The sequence below is a fragment of the Pempheris klunzingeri genome, chromosome 11 (assembly GCF_042242105.1).
Source record: "Pempheris klunzingeri isolate RE-2024b chromosome 11, fPemKlu1.hap1, whole genome shotgun sequence".
Taxonomy (NCBI): Eukaryota; Metazoa; Chordata; class Actinopteri; order Acropomatiformes; family Pempheridae; genus Pempheris; species Pempheris klunzingeri.
Genome location: NC_092022.1, coordinates 5,402,371 through 5,419,528, shown reverse-complemented (window position 1 = coordinate 5,419,528; position 17,158 = coordinate 5,402,371). Strand labels below are relative to the sequence as shown.

General features: G+C 41.7%; 2 protein-coding genes across 3 annotated transcripts in view; one reads left to right on the top strand and one right to left on the bottom strand.

The window, feature by feature from the left end:
* The window catches only part of LOC139210208 (solute carrier family 25 member 45), a 180,195-nt gene that overhangs the window by 141,036 nt on the left and 22,001 nt on the right, over positions 1-17,158 (bottom strand). The window lies entirely within an intron of this gene.
* On the top strand, positions 246-13,706 carry plekhm2 (pleckstrin homology domain containing, family M (with RUN domain) member 2). Of its 2 annotated transcripts, XM_070840126.1 has the most exons (20): positions 246-835; positions 2,583-2,689; positions 3,015-3,124; positions 3,247-3,346; positions 3,556-3,643; positions 3,741-3,915; positions 5,260-5,319; positions 6,720-7,008; positions 7,115-7,900; positions 7,987-8,056; positions 8,527-8,617; positions 8,916-8,980; positions 9,145-9,233; positions 10,046-10,178; positions 10,357-10,547; positions 11,509-11,574; positions 11,905-12,064; positions 12,205-12,384; positions 12,778-12,894; positions 13,003-13,706. In XM_070840126.1, exons 1-20 carry the CDS (start codon positions 776-778, stop codon positions 13,138-13,140), a joined length of 3,075 nt encoding a protein of 1,024 aa, XP_070696227.1. In that variant the 5' UTR covers positions 246-775; the 3' UTR covers positions 13,141-13,706. The 2 variants fall into 2 exon arrangements, with proteins under 2 accessions (XP_070696227.1, XP_070696228.1); XM_070840127.1 differs by lacking the exon at positions 5,260-5,319.

Genomic DNA, 17,158 nt, shown 5'->3' with positions numbered 1-17,158 from the left:
TGCTGATTTATTTATGAGAAAGTTAAAATATGCAGTCTTGCATACGCGCCGAATTCAGGAATTGGTTATGATGAATCAAAGTCAAGTGATATTTTACAATAATTGTGCTTCTGCTTAAACCCGAGCGTAAAAAAAACTTTTAATTGACAAAATTATGGACGCTGTTCGGTTCCTGTCGTCCGCCAACGCATGAGGCGTTTGAGGCTAGCGGTGACGTAACCCAGTGACTGAGTTCAGGCTGACAGTTGGGTCAGTAGCACAAAAAGTAACCCGAGCACCAGAGACTTTAATTAGACACAAAGGCAAAGACGAGGAAAGCTAACTTGTAGTAGTTCACGATATCTAACCAGAGTGGTGAAACGGAGAGTTTGATTCAAATATTTGCTGTTAAAAGTTATCCATGGTTGGACTACAACTTGCTAGCCACCCCAGCCCGAGTGTAGCGCTAAAAAACTCAAGTGGCTACAGCTAACGTCGAGCTAGGCAAACAGTACGTTACTTAGCTAACCGGATCTGTTTACAGACGACTGACGACTGACTTATGTTGCTGTTTGTATTAACGCGGCGGTTGTGAGCTAGCAGTGCTGTCAGACTGAATGAGCACAACTGACAGCCACAGCTGTATCGATTAATTGGCGGCCAACTGCTTTGGAGGGCAAAATAATGTTAGCTAGCTAGCTAGCTAGCTAAGGCGGGCGGCGTTAGCTTTAGCGAAACAAGAGCTGTGCTTTGGGAGTCAGCTGACAGTCTGCTGTAAGCTGCCAACAGACCAGGGATGGATCAACTGAAAGTAAAGGATCGCATATTGGAAAACATCTCCCTGTCTGTCAAGAAGGTACGTGCTCCCCGGGTGGTCAGCACACTTTAGTTTTGTCACTGAATTGGAGTATTTCCATATGCTTGATTTATTGTAGCTAACATTAGGTCATCTTTTGTGTACCAGAGGGGGCAACTTTCAAGTCGAGGGGACATCATCAGCCCGCTCTTACGGAAGGGCCTTGCCTTTGCTTACTCAAACAACTCAAACAATGTATCTCTTCACCATTTATCCTTTCAAGCTTTTGGCTGTCAGGGTCTAGTTTCTTGATTTGACCACGGTAAACAATAGTGGCACCAAGCCCCTGTGTTCGCTCACTGCAGCATGTAAACACACACACCTGCAACCATACCGCGGACATATCTTTGCAACAGGAGGGTCAACCAATAGATCTATGCAACTAATTTCCATTTTAGTGATAAAATACTTTTAGTCCAGCTCTGCCTCAAGTTGCGAAACTACCTGTCTCATAACCTGACAGACAGCATTGCATCCCACCCCCTGCGTGGATGTAGATACACTTTCCATTCTGGTTTCTATTTTGCAAGGGCTTTCTCAACTGTGTCTGTCTCTGTTATTTCTAACTATGAGTCTGTCGGTCTAATTTAGTCCCTGCTTATCTCCTTTGTGGTAATGTCTCCACAAGGATCTTGAAATAGCCGTAAAGCTTCCATGAAAGTGTGCAGTATTTCCCTCAGACAAACATCGCTTAGTCATGTGAAATGTGAAAATAGTCACAGGATCTTTGGGTCCGACCTACTCTTGGGTGTCTACACTCTGTATTGGGATTTCTTTCAAGAGGCTTTTACAGGTCACTGCCGGGATGATGGACCACAGTGAAACACAAATGGCATCATCTGCATGAACAAATGGTACCTTTCATTAACGCTGCCTGGTATCTTTCCTGGTGATGTTCAGTCAGACCTATGGTGCAGCCAGCTTCACTTACTGCTTGTTTCATAGGTTTATTGCCTTCAGTCTGGTTTTCAGCAGTAAAATTACAATACAAGGAGTAACTGCACCCTGGGGTCACAGCAGTGAAACACATGCTCAGTTGGATTTAGGTCAGAAGCATTCCTCTGTTCTCCACTAAATTCCTTGGTTGTTTTGACTTTATGTTGCACTGTAGGGTCATTGTGCTGCTGTACTGTCCTAATCCTTGGAGATCATCAGTGTTCACCTCCTATTAATGTGGAAAACATTAAGCACCTTCAGTGCTCAGTGTGCTCACACTGCGGTCCTTGTTCTGTTTCATATTCAGTATGCTGGAGTACAATTACTTGATTATCAGGTTCGAAATTGATTTCTGCCGAAAATAACTCAATTCCTTGGCTTGTTTGCGTGAAAACAATTTCATAATTTCCAGATTCAGCATGCCAGATTGTCTGAACATTTAAGGATAATGGCCCAGCAGAGGTAGCCGTGTACACAACAGAATGACTAAATAAAGATTAGATAAAGATAAATAAACAATGTGTCCTGCACAAACATTAAATTCATCTCAACCAAAGTTTTAAACCGCTGCTGATTTCAGGAATATGCTACATAATGGTAAAAACATTCCTCTCCGGATCCAAGCCCCAGTTTTAGCCAGTTTTATTCAATCCATTCTAACTGTTTAGAAAATTAATATCTTAATAGGTGTCATTTTAATGGTCTGTCCTTTATTATGGTATTTCAAATACAGTCAGGTCTTTAAAAGATAAATAGTATCAACTTTGTTACAGGACCTGGAGTTAAAATCTCTCTCCATGTCTCTCTGCAGTTGCAGAGTTACTTTGCGGCCTGTGAAGATGAGACTCCAGCCATCCGAAATCATGACCGGGTCCTGCAGCGCCTCTGTGAACACCTGGACCATGCTCTGTTGTACGGGTAAGACACTCACTGAAAGTTAATTGCATACTGGAAAGAGGAAAGGTGCATAGTTATAATGGTAATGCAAAAAATCCTGTCATAAATCCTATTAATATTGCATTTTCAGAATATGTTCAAGCCTCCATGTCCCTCCATGTTAATCACCATGCGCTCTTTTGGGCATTTTTGTCAGCTTTTAGACTCCGGCCACAAATAATTGATCTAGGTGTGGGTACTTATAACTGTTAAAATTTCTTTGGAAATGTATATGTGTCATCTCTCCAAACCCCTGCCACTTTTGGCCTCATGGCTGTGCTGTTATTGACTGTTTTGTACACTGTAGGTTACAGGACATCTCCTCAGGCTACTGGGTCCTCGTGCTTCACTTCACCAGGAGAGAGGCTGTCCGTCAGATAGATGAGCTTCAGCACATAGCAACCAACCTTGGTCGAAGTGAGACATCTCTCTCACACAGTCAAACACGCTTACATGTATAGTACTTTTGGGGTAAATCCTCATCATTCATTCATCATTCAGTGGGCATTATGCATGAAAAAGATCTCTTCTCTGTGTAGGCCGTGCGTGGTTATACTTGGCACTGAGTGAGAGCTCTTTAGAGAGCTATCTGCGCCTCTTCCAGGAGAACCAAGGATTACTGCAGAAGTATTATTTCAAGTAAGTTATCCAGTGACTCTGATCTTGATAACTTAAAGGAATAAAGATCATGAATGCACAACTTGATGCTATGCAACAAGTGGAAGTTATATTGCATTTCAGGAATGACTTTATGATCTTAAGATGGAGGACAAATGTGTATATAAATTGTATTTCTGTTGTATATGTCAGTCACTTACATGAAGCTGATTTTTATTCCTCGCGACTAGGAACGCACTGGTCTGCAGTCATGACCACCTCACACTCTTCCTCACCCTGGTGTCTGGCCTGGAGTTCATTCGCTTTGATCTGGAGCTGGTTAGCGCATATTTCTGTATAGTGTCAATAGAAATTCAGGTCCTAAATGTCAGCCGTATGTCTGTAACGTTTTTTTTGTTGGGCTCCGCCGATTCAGGACGTGCCCTATCTGGATGTGGCCCCCTACATGCCAGAATACTACAAACCCCATAACCTGCTGGACTTTGAGGAAAGGCTGCCCAGCTCTGACAGCTTGTCCCTGCACTCCTTCACCTCCCTCACCTCCACCAACCTGGAGTGGGATGACAGCGCCATAGCCCCCTCCAGTGAAGGTAAGCAAAAGGGATGTCCTGATCCTGATCATAGTCCCTTAATATCTGCAGATACAGAGTTCGATCCAGTACTTGTATTTACCTAAATGTGGATTAAACATGTATTTGATATATTAAAATAACCTGTGTAGACCTCTTAATTTGTTACACCTTATTTGTACCAAGCTACTTGATCCAAAAACTGAAGCTCCTGATTCTAAACTGGTTAAAAGCCGATAATAATAGTAATAATTGATAATCAGAGAGAAGACGTGTTGTCACTATGTTGGACTTGTTTGGACTACAGAAAACCTCTTGGTGGACTACAATCACTGTTTTGCAGACATAACACAGACCCACCAACAACCACAGCTTAATTTTGAACCAGAAAAATCACGGGCTGAAAATGAGAAGCTGCTAGCGGTTTGCGACAGTCAAACACCAGTGGGGCCAAATCATTTTTCACATTTACACACTCATTTTCACTTTCACTGGTTCATCATTGGCTAGTGAGTGTCGCTGCCTTTTAAATTTGCCTCATCACATATTAAGTGTCAGTTCTATGAGCTGCTAATTTGGACACTTATGCGGTCAGCTTAGGCTTGACTCAGGGAACAGGACGACCCTGCTATGCATAGTCCCATGAGATGTCTGCCACTTAACAACAAGGTGACTCTCATGAATAATTGGGCATGGGACGCAGGCTCAGGACTGATTGCCCTGCAGCCGGCCGCCTCTGGTGAGGGTGTATAGTGTGAAAGGCCTAGGATCCGGACCCTAGGATCCGGAGGAGCACTACTGATGATGCGTCCCAAAATTCAAACTACCCCCTCAGTCTTCTTATACAGGTCAACCAACTACCAATGAACTTTGTACGTGCTTGCACAAAGGATAACAACACCTTTTCCTGTGTTTTGGAATCTTATTATTGACTCTCTTCCTAAATGGCAGCTTTTGTTCTTGGGTTTTACGATTTGGTCGGGCCCCCTGCTGGAATGCAAGTGTACACTCATACTTTGGAGCAAATTCATACAATGATGTCAAGCTAATGGCATGTTGAAGCAGAAGTTGGATTGATCCTTACAGACTCTTGTGACTCACGGAAACCTAAGTGCCTTTTATCGAGTGGATCACTTGGCACGCAGAGGCTGGCAGTTACAGAATGTTCTCACTGGTGTGATTGCAGCACTCAGTGAACGATTTCCTCATCGGCCTCCACAAAGTACTGAGTCAGTTTCCATGTTTTAGTTCCCATTTTGTTCATTTTGTATACCATATGTCATGTATTTTTTTAGTTTCTTTTCCACTGTATCACTCTCCTCTTCATCTCTCTCTAACGTTGAATGTTATCCCTCCTCTTTTTAGATTATGATTTCGGTGACATCTTCCCCGTGTTGCAGTCATTGCCAAGTGCAGACTGGGAAGGTGGGACATTGGTCAACCCCTTCACTTCCCGCCTTTCGCACCCTCCCTCCCTCCCTCCCTCCTTCCCTCCTACCTGGCATGGCCACCCTACAGTTTGTGCTTAATGCATGCTGGGTAGACATTTTAATATGTAAAATACAGCAAGCTGATGCAAAGGACTGCTGATCAGAGGACATGAGAAACGAGCATGGTCAAAGGGACATGGGGAAAAAGTGCTTTGATTTTTGGGAATCGATTCAGTTGGAAGCAAGGATATTATAATTAACGTAAACTAGACTTGAGAAAAATCACAAAACAACTGAAATGATATGCAGTTAAAAAAACAAACCAAAAGAAATAAAAAAAAAAGATATATACAGGAAATGTCATTAGTTTTAGTCTTTTTCAATTTAGTCAAATTTATCAACACAACAAGCCTGAGGAGTTGTTGGCTAAGTTGATGGGTAAGTTTGTGAAGAGGCTCAGCTCTTTGGTTCACAGGGGAGTTCAGTGTTGGGTGGGTATTTGGACGGGCTATCTGTCATGTTCTGCATGTGTTACTCATCTGGGGAATGATCCTAATGCTCACTCTGCCTTATTATTTACCACAGCGAGATAAACGCCTGATGTAACTGGTACTCACCTCGTCCAGTCTGTCTCCATTACAATGTGTTATCTGTTTGTTTGGTGTTTTTTGTCGTCTTCTTCCTGTGTGACATGTGGCACTGGTCTCGGTTCAGCTCAGCTTTAGTGTGAGGTAACAACCAAGAGAAGTTGCTAAAGGTCACAGAGTTCTGTTTGCAGTAAGCTACCAAAAGCATGTGGATTACGCACATGTCTGTTGTGTAATGGTTGACCGTTTATTTCATGGTCAATTTGCAAAAGAAACAATGTTTAGTCCTCCCATGATGAATCCCATTAAGGACAAAAAAATACCAATACAAGCAAATGATATTATTAAAATTTGTTTAGTATGACCCATCTACAGAAGTAATGCTTGACTTAGGCCTGTACCACTGCAAAGAAAGCTGCTGCCTGTGTACCTACTTGATGTATTCCGCATTGCGTTTTGTGCCTCTCTTACCCAGCCAAAGAACTACAAAGAACACTGCAGTTCCTAACATTTGTGCTTGTATGTGACAATGATGAAGAAATACAGAGTTTTTGTGAAATTGTCTCGTTGGTCAACTAACCATTGCGGATGAAAATAGAGACAAAAAAATCACCCAGAATGTGTGTGTGAATAGAGGCAACTCTACTCTAAATTAATATCTACGGCCAAAGATTTTGATCCCTGTATCTATTATGACTTACAGGCAAGACAGTGTGAAGAATTCTCTGTATTTCTTATATGTATTTAGAACTAAATGTGTGTGACTGCTATTTTTATTTTAACCTTTGGTGTGTGATTTTCATGGTAGAGGGTGACCTGACCGACCAGGCCAGCTGCCCGCGATCCAGTGGCTCTGACCCCCAGACGGTCATCAGCGACACAGTGGTCCTTTCTGCCGGAACCGTCAAGGTGACGGTGGCAGCTCATCATTCTCCACACAGCCCAACATTCAGACACAACCCCTTCAACGAGGACTCGGACACCAACACCACCAACACCTCAGCCGACGTCACGCCAGTTCATGTTGCCAGCCGCCACAACAGCACCACCACTGGGGATGACACAGAGAGCATCAGCAATGAGCTGGAGGTCATCAGGTACAGTAGCTACAGCTTCGTCGCTTGCGGGTTCATGTTCTATCTGCATAGTTAATCAAATTGTATTAGAGCGCTTGAACCAATGCTAACCATTCTGGTGTTCCAGGATGGCCAGACGAAGGAAACCAGCCAAGAAGCGGCGAGGGAAGGGCTCCACAGATTCCAACAGCAGCATCCATAACTCTGTCTCCTCAGAACACATAGAAATGGAGAACAGCCTCCCGGCCTCTGAGGATGTTGATTCATTAAACTATTCTTTAATTCAGCTGGATTCTGAAGGGGAGATGAGGAGAAGCAGGGTGGGATCAGAGGTGGTCGAAGAAAGAGATGAAGACGGAGTAGAAGGCCTCCTGAGGCTTCCAGAGATGACGGACACCTCCATGGACACTGTGGGCCAACCCCTCCGTGATGTCATGGACCAGCTCAACGGGGTTCTGGACAGGGAGGAGGCCTGGGAGCACCCAGAGGAGAAAAACAATGAAGGCTGTAACCAGGGCCCTGAGCCTCCCACAAAGCAGCCCTTTCGAGATGATTCAGGGGGTGAGCCACCTGACCGAGCCGCAGGGGAGGCAGGTGTCTCCCCTCTGGCCACAAGCCCCAACTTCCTGCAGACCACTCCTGCGCCTAAAGACTCATGCTGCTTTACCCCCGACAGTCCAGACTTTACTCCCACGGGTGGTGGCCACTATGACTCTACAGAGCATAGCCAGTCACAGACTCTTTCAGGTGGCCTTGAAGATGAAGGAGAGGCAAAAGCGCCAGTAGGACAGGAGTTAGACATGAAGACGAGGGAGGAAGACACAGAAGAAGGAGAGCAAATGGACAAGAATACATTTGCTGAGGAAGCACAAGAGCTTAGTCCCTCTGAAAATTCTCATCCTGCAGAGTTTAAGTAAGATTTTCTACTAAATTAGTTGTTTGTTGTTGTAACTTTTGTATTTCAAGTGTGTCTAATGTTCTTCATTATTCATACTTCAGGGTGGACAATAATCACTTGCTTCTTCTCATGATTCACGTGTTCAGAGAGAATGAGGAGCAGCTCTTTAAGGTCATTATTCTCAATATTCTTTGCTAAATTTACTTGCTTTATTTAAGTTACATTTGTTGGAGAAAATAGGAATGTATGTACTAAGTATTTGTTTTAATGAACTGTAACATTAACAACTGAATAAAAAAGTAAAAAGTGCAGTGATAGTCTTTTAACAAGCACATTGTGAAAAAAACTTTATCTGTCTTCTAAAATGATATTGTCTTTCACACATTGGTAAGCCAGTTTTGGTATTTTTTGACTTTGGAAAAAATAGTCACGCTTTAATTTGATTATATTCAAACTGTGCAACCAGAAACAAAGCAGACACAATACAATTTCACATTAGTTTCTAAAATTATTTGAAGTATCAATGCTGTGCAACAGTCTGCCATCCAGTCATCAGAACCCATCGCTATTGAATAGAATAGCTTGAGACAGATGAAGTTGGAGGCTGCCGACTCTTGACAGAATTTATTTTTGTGTATCAGATGGTGAGAATGAGTACAGGCCATATGGAGGGGGACCTGCAGCCCCTTTACCTGCTGCTGACTGACTGTTACATCTACCTGCTAAGGAAAGGTAAGTGGCTAAAAACCCAGCATACATTGGCTTGATTTGGTAATAAGGGATGGAACGGTAAGAGACATGACAAGGCACATACTGATATCAGTAATACGAATCACAATACATTTTTACACAGAGGAAACAAGTATTTAGGGAATAAAGTTTATTCCATTGTAGTCATCCCATAAGATCTACAAAAAGTTACTAAACATGGGTACCAAATTTAAACAAGGTTATTCTGTAGACAGAAAATACAATTCATTAACACATGCTCATTGTATACCTTAGTTATACTTGTTGTTTCCGTCCACAGGTGCAGCAGAGAAGCCCTACACAGTAGAGGAAGCTGTTTCATATAATGAGCTGGACTATCTTTCAGTGAGTTGAATCAGCAGCCAACATGGTCCTCAGTGTGATCCATGTACAGTTTATTACATGATATTCACAAACCATGTAGTCTCAAGCATGATGTGACAGTTAGGATAGTGGAGCACAAAGTTAGTTTTGTGTCTAATATATCAGTTGTGCCGTTTTTTCTTTAGGTGGGACTTGACCAGCAGACAGTGATGGTCGTTTGCACCAACAGACGAAGAAAATTCCTGTTAGACACAGCTGATGCATCTCTGACTCTGTGAGTCTACCTGTATGTCTTCGTCTCATGTTTCTTGATACTCTGACTCCAAATTGGATCAGGTACAAAGATTGAATAATTAAAACATTCAAAGCATTCGGCATAAAATGATGTTGTCTTCTGTCCCTGTGGAAAGAGCACAGACTGTGGATGTAGCCACTGTGACATCACCTATTGGTTAGTGGACCACCATTCTGAAGTCAAGTTTTAACCTTTTTTGCCGTCACCCTCTTGCTTCTTTGGCAAGAGGAGAGTGGATCTCGCGAGCTAGCTTGGTTAGCAAGGTCCATCCGCAATTGCCATCAACTGTGATTTTAACTGGGATCCAAAATTTGCTTACCAAAAAACTAATAAGACATTTTTAGATGACCAAAATGTTACAATTGACTTTCCCAAAACATGGACAACACCGAAAAAGAAATTCACTGCTATTTAAATGTGCCTAGTGCCATGGATATGCACTGATTCCTGTGGTAGTAACTTCTCTATCGCAATGTAGACCTGCATACCCTGCTCTATCGTCTGGTTTACTCTAAACTAGGGACCATAATTGACTAAATGAACAGCATGCTGTGCCGAAGGAGACTTAAACCTAGTGATTGTGATCAGGAAAGAAGCCTGAGTCGCCGCCTGCTGGCATTTTGAAAGAATACACATTCAGTGCTCTTCCACTTGGGCTTGACTTTCATCACGTTTCAGCTGCGTCCACTTCTTTTATACTGTCTAGGGCAAAGAGCCATAGAGACCTGGTAGGTGTGGATGGTCATCATGGATGATTGTTAATCCCTCCTCTGATTTTATCCAATCCACAGCTGGTTCTTGTCTATTCTCAAGTCGGCCATGGTGAAGGGTTGTCGTGAGCCTCCTTACCCCTCTGTTCTGACTGATGCTACCATGGAAAAACTGGCTCTTACCAAGTTTGTCTCTCAAGAATCTCAATGTGAGGTAAGGAAGATGTAAAACTTTACATATGTTGTCGCAGCTCTTTATTACAGGTTCATTATACATAAAACTAAGTGACCATTAATTTCAAGACACTATCACAAAATCTCGTCTTAACCAGGGCTTTCAAGTGGTTTTTACTGGTTTAGAGTGGTAAACTAATACTTGCCTGTTTTTCCAGGTATCTGAAGTGTCTATCCAGCTGTATTCACTGGTCCACTGGGAGGATCCTATGGACATGACTTTGTCACCCCACGGTGGCCCACATAAATCTGGAGGACATTCCAGCACTAAGGAGGGGTCTGTGCAGTACCGGGCTGGAACCACTTATCTGGGCAAAGAGCTGTGGAAAAGCTGCTACCTTGTCCTCAGGTAGGGGCAAGTCACACACATCAGCTCTTCAGCTGGTATGGTCCTTTAGATATACATTTGCTGGGTTCCAACTACATTTCCCTTCATAAACTTCCCACATTGTGTATTAACAAGGTTGGAAGATCTCTTTCCCACAACAAATAAACTAGTAAGTGTTCATGACACATTTTATTTATCGCATTTAAGTCTTACATCCAACATATTGTGATCCTGAAAACTATATAGAGTGTCATGTGCCAAAAATGTCAATCACATTTACGTCAATACCTACCACCCTGCTTCTCCCTTTTGCTTTAGTTAAAAATGCATGTGGCTTTTCACCTCTGTCACCATCTGCTGATGCTGAGCTCTGTCCAGCAGGTTTCCTGCCAGTGTGTCCAGAGGGACACAGTGTATAATATAAAGCATAGAGTCAGTGCTGAATTTATTTGACAATGGCCTTCACTATTAAAATAGAAACAGTTATATCTAATAAGAAATGTGTTAATGATTTGTTTGTGTGGCACCTTTTTTAAAAGCATTTGTGAGACTGACATCATTGCAGATCAACGCATTATAATGTCTTATATAATATGTGAGGGATAATGTACAGCAAGCTGATCATTATTGTTAAACCAACCCCTTCAGGATGATTCAAGACCTGCATTACCATGGCGGGGGTGGTTTTGCAATAATGACCACCGCTTAGTAAAGATAGTAAAGATATCAACAATTTTACACAAAATGGTGACTTAAAAATTATTTTACTGATTTCAAAATGATTTTTTTATTGCTTCCAACAGTCTGTTGTACATGGCAATGCTCTGCTATACAGAATTAACAGGTTGTAGAATGTTGTAATTGACCAATCAGAATCAAGTATTCAACAAAGCTGTATAATAATAGTTTTATGAAAGTATATGTTATTTAATGTCAGTCTTCGGATTAGGTGAATATGAATAGTTGTCCTCTTGTCTTGCAGCAATGGAATTCTGTACTTGTATGCTGAAAGAACTGATGTGACACCTCTGCAGTCAGTCACTATGGGGTAAGACACTTTAACACTGTCTTTGTTAGCAGCAGACATTTTGACTTGTCATAGTAGAAAAAGGGCAGGTATTGATAATAACATCAACAATGGCTCTGTTATAATCAAGTGTCCCAGTAAGTCATGACCGTACGATAGTGAGCCAGTATGCGCAATAACAAGACCCTGAAACTGAAGCAGCGTCATTCATTTTATAATTAACTCCTGTGCTTTTCCCACTGTGACCTAAAATGGTAGAAGGTCAACCTGTGGAGGCCTTCACTGTTCCAAAGCAGAAAACGGTGGTCACATATATTTTCATGCTCTTTGTGCCTCCACACTTCTTGGCAGAGGCGAGCACTGTGGAGGCTGCCGTCGCTCAAACAGCACGGAGCGCCCCCACGCCTTCCAAGTCATCCTGACGGAGCGTCCACCACTGGAGCTCAGCGCCAACAATGAGCAGGACATGGCCGACTGGATGCAGCTGCTCTGTCAGTCTGTCTCCAAAGGGGTAAGGAGATGTATAGTTCATGCTGAATGTGTTTAGTAAGCACTTGTTGAGCATTTCTAATAATGCATATGTCACAGTGTGCAGGGGGACATTACAGTACACAAAAGGTTTAAACAGTCCATGAACCATTTTATCTGCAGGTCATCCCTCAGGGTGTGGCCCCCACCCCATGTATCCCATGTTGCTTGGTGGTGACAGACAGGAAGCTGCTAACCTGTCATCAGGACTGTCAGACCAGCTTCTTCCGTTCGCTGGGGAGCGCCGACATCTGTGATGTCACTGCTGTGAGCGTGGAGGCCAATAAGGAGTACTGTGTCATTGTGAGTGGTCACACGTTTAACTCTTCTTGGTGGTCCAATATACTGTGTGGATTTACATGAATCTTACATCTTATCTCTTGAGTCTATAGTATTTTATGGCATAGTTTTTTTTATTTGTTTGTTTGTTTATGTGTGGTCTATATGCTGCACAATTTTAATGTACAATTTTATTTTTATGTAACTCATGATGTACCACACATACACACACACACACACACCTGCACAGATGTACATAGACAGAGCAAGAGCTAATCAGTTTTATGGCATTAGTTCTATTTTGACGTAAAGGTTAATGACCCAGATGACCCCAGATTCACCAGCATACTAGTATATAGTACTGGCGTAATTCTCCTGTTGACCTATTAATCTTCTGGGTTTTTTCTCCCCCTGTAGGAGTTCGCAGCAGATCGCACTCAGTTTCTTCCTCCGTGGGTTTTGTACTTCAGCGGTTGTGAAGAGCGAGATCGACTGCTGGGGGCGTTACACACCGCGTGGAAGGACATTTTCCAGGTGGGCATCCACTGTCGTTATTAGTGGTTTACACAAAAAAAAAAGAAAGATTGCAATATTTTGCCGTCTACCTGGTTGAAGCCTCATGTGTATCCTCTATATGCACAGGTTGATCTTCCTCACAGAGACGTGTGGGATCTGTCTGTACAGAAGCGTTGTGGGGAGGCCCTCGTCCTGATGAACAGTGCCTGGCAGAGGGCAGACAGCCTGGCCCGAGGCAGAGCACAGCGTGAGCCCTGGTGCTGACGGACACACACATGCATGCACACACTTGCGTGTGGGTACCCACTGAGACACTGGTGAGACTGGTAGTTAAACAGCCCCACATAGTTCGAGGATTGATGGATTTAACTTTGACATTACAGTCTGTGTCACTACTCCGAGTTCTGAGCTGAAGGACAGAGATAAACCAATCAGACGTGGTTATTGGTTCTCTGATGAAATGTTTCCATCAGAGAAACTTCCTGCAGAAGTAGCAATGCATGAGGCACATCACATCGCGGTGATGCAGCAGTAAGACATTCTCACTTGAAATGAACAAACCTCTAACAAAATTACAACAGATTTTATTTGATCTTATATTAGGCACCGTTGCTTTATGAGAGGCTCTTTAGAAATAGCACCAGTGAGGAACAAATCTGCTGAATCAAGAAAAAAGTTTGGTGTCTCATGATGAGATATTATTTGTTCTCCGTATGGGAAAAGCTCTGTAGAAAGTTGTCGTGGGAAACACTTTGAAACCAATCCTCAATACATTGTGCATTCAACTACGTCCTGATGAATTGCATTTGAGAATTTTCTCTCCGCAAAATAAATGTAGAACAGTTTTCATCAGAAGAGAATCTTCTTTCATGCTTGGCATGTAGAGAGGACTGAAAATGATAAAATACATAATAGTTTTAGAGGAAGCTGAGGAGGACAACAAGGATCCATTATCAGCAGCTTCTCTGCACAGTAAAGCAAGAATTATTATTAATATGAGATCATTAATGATTTCTTAATCAATCTGGATGCTCCTTGTGATATACATCAAGAAAGCCATATGTGAAGGGGAACAGTTGCTGCTTCTGTGCAACATGGAAAAGTTCCCACTCCTTGCCTTGCACACAAAAAAAAGATCAGTAACGCTTTCTGCTCGCACAACTCACACAACTGTGTGAAGATAAAAGCCAATCCTTGCTTAGTAACAGTTACGATATGTCCTACTTAACCCTAACTGTGGTACAGTTATAGAGCAAATGTACAGCGCTGTACAGTATCAACGCATTAATCACTGACACTTGTCTGTGTGTCTGATGTATCTACACTGAATTATTGTCATGTTCACTTTGTACATTAGCTTGGGAGAATGAGGATCTCAATATGAAGAATATCTGGATATTTAACATTTGCACTGGTACATGACATGCTCATGCCTGTGTCGTCTATCTGAGGTTTTGCTTTACCAATTTAAATGTTGTCACTCAGATAAAAACCCTATCAGGAAATGCAGCGGACTTGCCTTTTTCTCCACTCTGTAGAGACGCGTGGAGGAAGTCATGCAGACTTGCACATTGTTAGTCTTTTTTTTAATGGTACCAGTTGAGGTTTTGTGTTAATATCACATAACACATGCTGTTTTATTTCCATTTTAGAGAAAGTGGGAACAATTTTTACAAAATTATTCAATTGAGTGGTGACATTTGAATGAGACTGCTTTCTGCGTCTGCATTAGCAGGCGCGTACGTCCCCTTTTTAGTGTGGGTGAGATTTACGGTCTGCGTGAAGCGTCCTTTAGTGGCTTATCACTTTTGTTTTGCACCTGTGGTTGGTGGCATCATATTCTACTGTATGGTTTAATCTGACCACTAAATTAAAACATCTCTTGCTGCGCTAGTTATGTTTTAGATTTATAGGACCATGTTTGAGGTTTATAAAATCCCTTAAAGAGCCATTCAACTTGTAAGTGTAGCATTTATTCTCAGCAGATTAATGTTTTTAAATAGCCCATAATATCGTAGCCCATAATAATGTCAAATATTAAAGCTTTATGTGGAGAAGAAATAGAACTGAGACCCTAAATCAGACTCTTTAGTTTCCCTACAAATATGGGTGCATGTGTTACAATCTGTCCTTAACATTAACACTGATTAGAGTACTGCTGCTCCGTCAGTGGCAGTGTCTGACTGTTCTCATTGCAAGGCAGAAATAAGTGTGAGGGTTCTTTTGCAGTGACAATGACTAAACTGGATGAAATGGCCAATTAATTTAAAGTCAATGAAGCACTATGTTTTGTTTTTTCGTGGTTGCCTTACACTGTAAAATTTGGTTTTGGAACACTTAAACAATCATCTTTAGTTTTTTATGTTGTGGTTTCTTTTGAAAGACAAGTCAAAATGCGTGCTGTATGTAGGGCTGGGTATTGAACATCAGTGCTATCTGAGTGTTTTCTTGTTGTCATTTTGTGGAAACGTGATTATTTTAAGCAAAGTAGCTCTGGTATCGAATAGGCGCCAGTATCAAAAACCTTCAAATGATACCCAGCCCTATACATATGTCACTTGTATCTCCTCTGTGACACTGTGTTACTTTCATATCAGCTGTTACTTTCATATCAGCATTAATCAGTGCTTTAAGCCTTTCTAAGTGCCCCTTGGTCTCACTCATCTTCTGCTCTTTTACAAAGAACTCTAATCTCAGGTGAAAAAGGTACATCACATCCAAAACCTTAAAACTCACCGTGGTTTTTATTTTGCTGCTGTTTTGTCTAATTCACTATTTTTGAATAGTCAAATTTTTTCTATTTTGGTTCCTTCCGTCTTCCATGCAGCATTATGAAGTTATTTTGCGCACAGAGAGAAGGCTGGAAAGTAATATTAAATGTCAGAAAAGGTTTATGTAAAAGTCCTTTTAATAATTCAGTGAGTTCCAGAATAGGATAGTTAGACTGCGTAGTTGGATCCTTTCCTTTACTGGATTATTAAAGGACTATTCCACCGGGAAGAGTACAGTGGCAATAGTTGGACGTACTTGAAATGTTTGTCTGATTATCAATAAAAAGTAACTGCTTAAATCTGTGGCCTATTAAGTGTATATACAGAATAGTAAGAAAGTTAGTCTTTTTTGAGCAGTGTTTTGGATGTAGGACATTGCTGGCCAATGATGGATGACACCTAAGTGATGCATTGTGAGCAAGCGCGTTTTGATTTTGTTCCTAAGTGTATACTGCATGTAATATTTGTATTATGTTTAGCAGTTTTACCGAATTGTAAATAGAGCACTAATGGACTATAACATACTGTACACATGAAGACGTGCATGTCCAGAAGGTTTTATACTGTTCATAATGGTAATGAATGTACAAACAAACCTTTGTGATTGGACAGTGTAACTGAATAAACTGAAATGAAACCTTGGCTCCTGTGCTGAGAACGTGTGCTGTATGTACCAGTATCTCTGATCTATGTTTTCTCTTATAGGTCAAACCAGAGAAACGCTGCACATTGAAAACATAAGGACAGTCATGTTAGAGCAGGGACAGAAGATCCACAGGTAAGAGAGCAGGTGTGTGTTAGGTAAACTGCGCTTTTATACACCTAAACGAACAGTATCTCTCTTTCCAGTGTTCCTGTTTTTTTTTTTAAATAAAAATAAATGATAAATAAAGTTAATTCTGCTTGTTTTCCACCTATTGCAGTACACAGTCCTCTCAGATGGTTTCAGTGATGTTTTGTCAATGTTGCAGTTCCTTCAGGTCACCTGTGGAGGTCATATTTGAAGTTCCTCTCTAAACCAGTTTCTAATGAGGCTGCGATTCAGCTGTGGTATCGTACATCTCTTGTGGGTAATGAATAAGTTAGAAACAACACATTTTATAGCTTTTTAGCTTTTAGACCATATGGCCAGAAGTACTTTTGTGAAGTTTTACTCCGGGGCTGTTCTACATGGTTTGGACAAGGCTCCTAAATTTCATCCATCCTACAAATACTACAGAGCTCGAAAGTATTAAACCACTTAAAGATACTTGAGTCAAGTTTACATCCAACACAGCACAGAGCAGTTAATGCTCACACCTCTGGTCCTGTTAATTATCTTTTTGTAGTTGTCAAGGCAACAAGTTACCGCTGGTTTTGTTCAGAGACATTTTGTTATTTTAGCAGCGTAATAACGTCACCTTGGGATTACTTACGCTGTTACCATGGTTTCTCTGAGTCATCAGCTCTTCTCCCTGTCTGTATTGTTTTGTGTGCACACAACAATGCCGAACTGGATCAAAGAGGATTAT

Excerpts from the sequence above, each read along its gene's own strand:
- plekhm2 (XM_070840126.1), top strand. The coding sequence starts at position 776 with ATGGATCAACTGAAAGTAAAGGATCGCATATTGGAAAACATCTCCCTG. Across the intron at positions 12,385-12,777 it reads ATAAGGAGTACTGTGTCATT|GAGTTCGCAGCAGATCGCAC; the intron begins GTGAGTGGTCAC and ends CTCCCCCTGTAG. Across the intron at positions 12,895-13,002 it reads CGTGGAAGGACATTTTCCAG|GTTGATCTTCCTCACAGAGA; the intron begins GTGGGCATCCAC and ends CTATATGCACAG.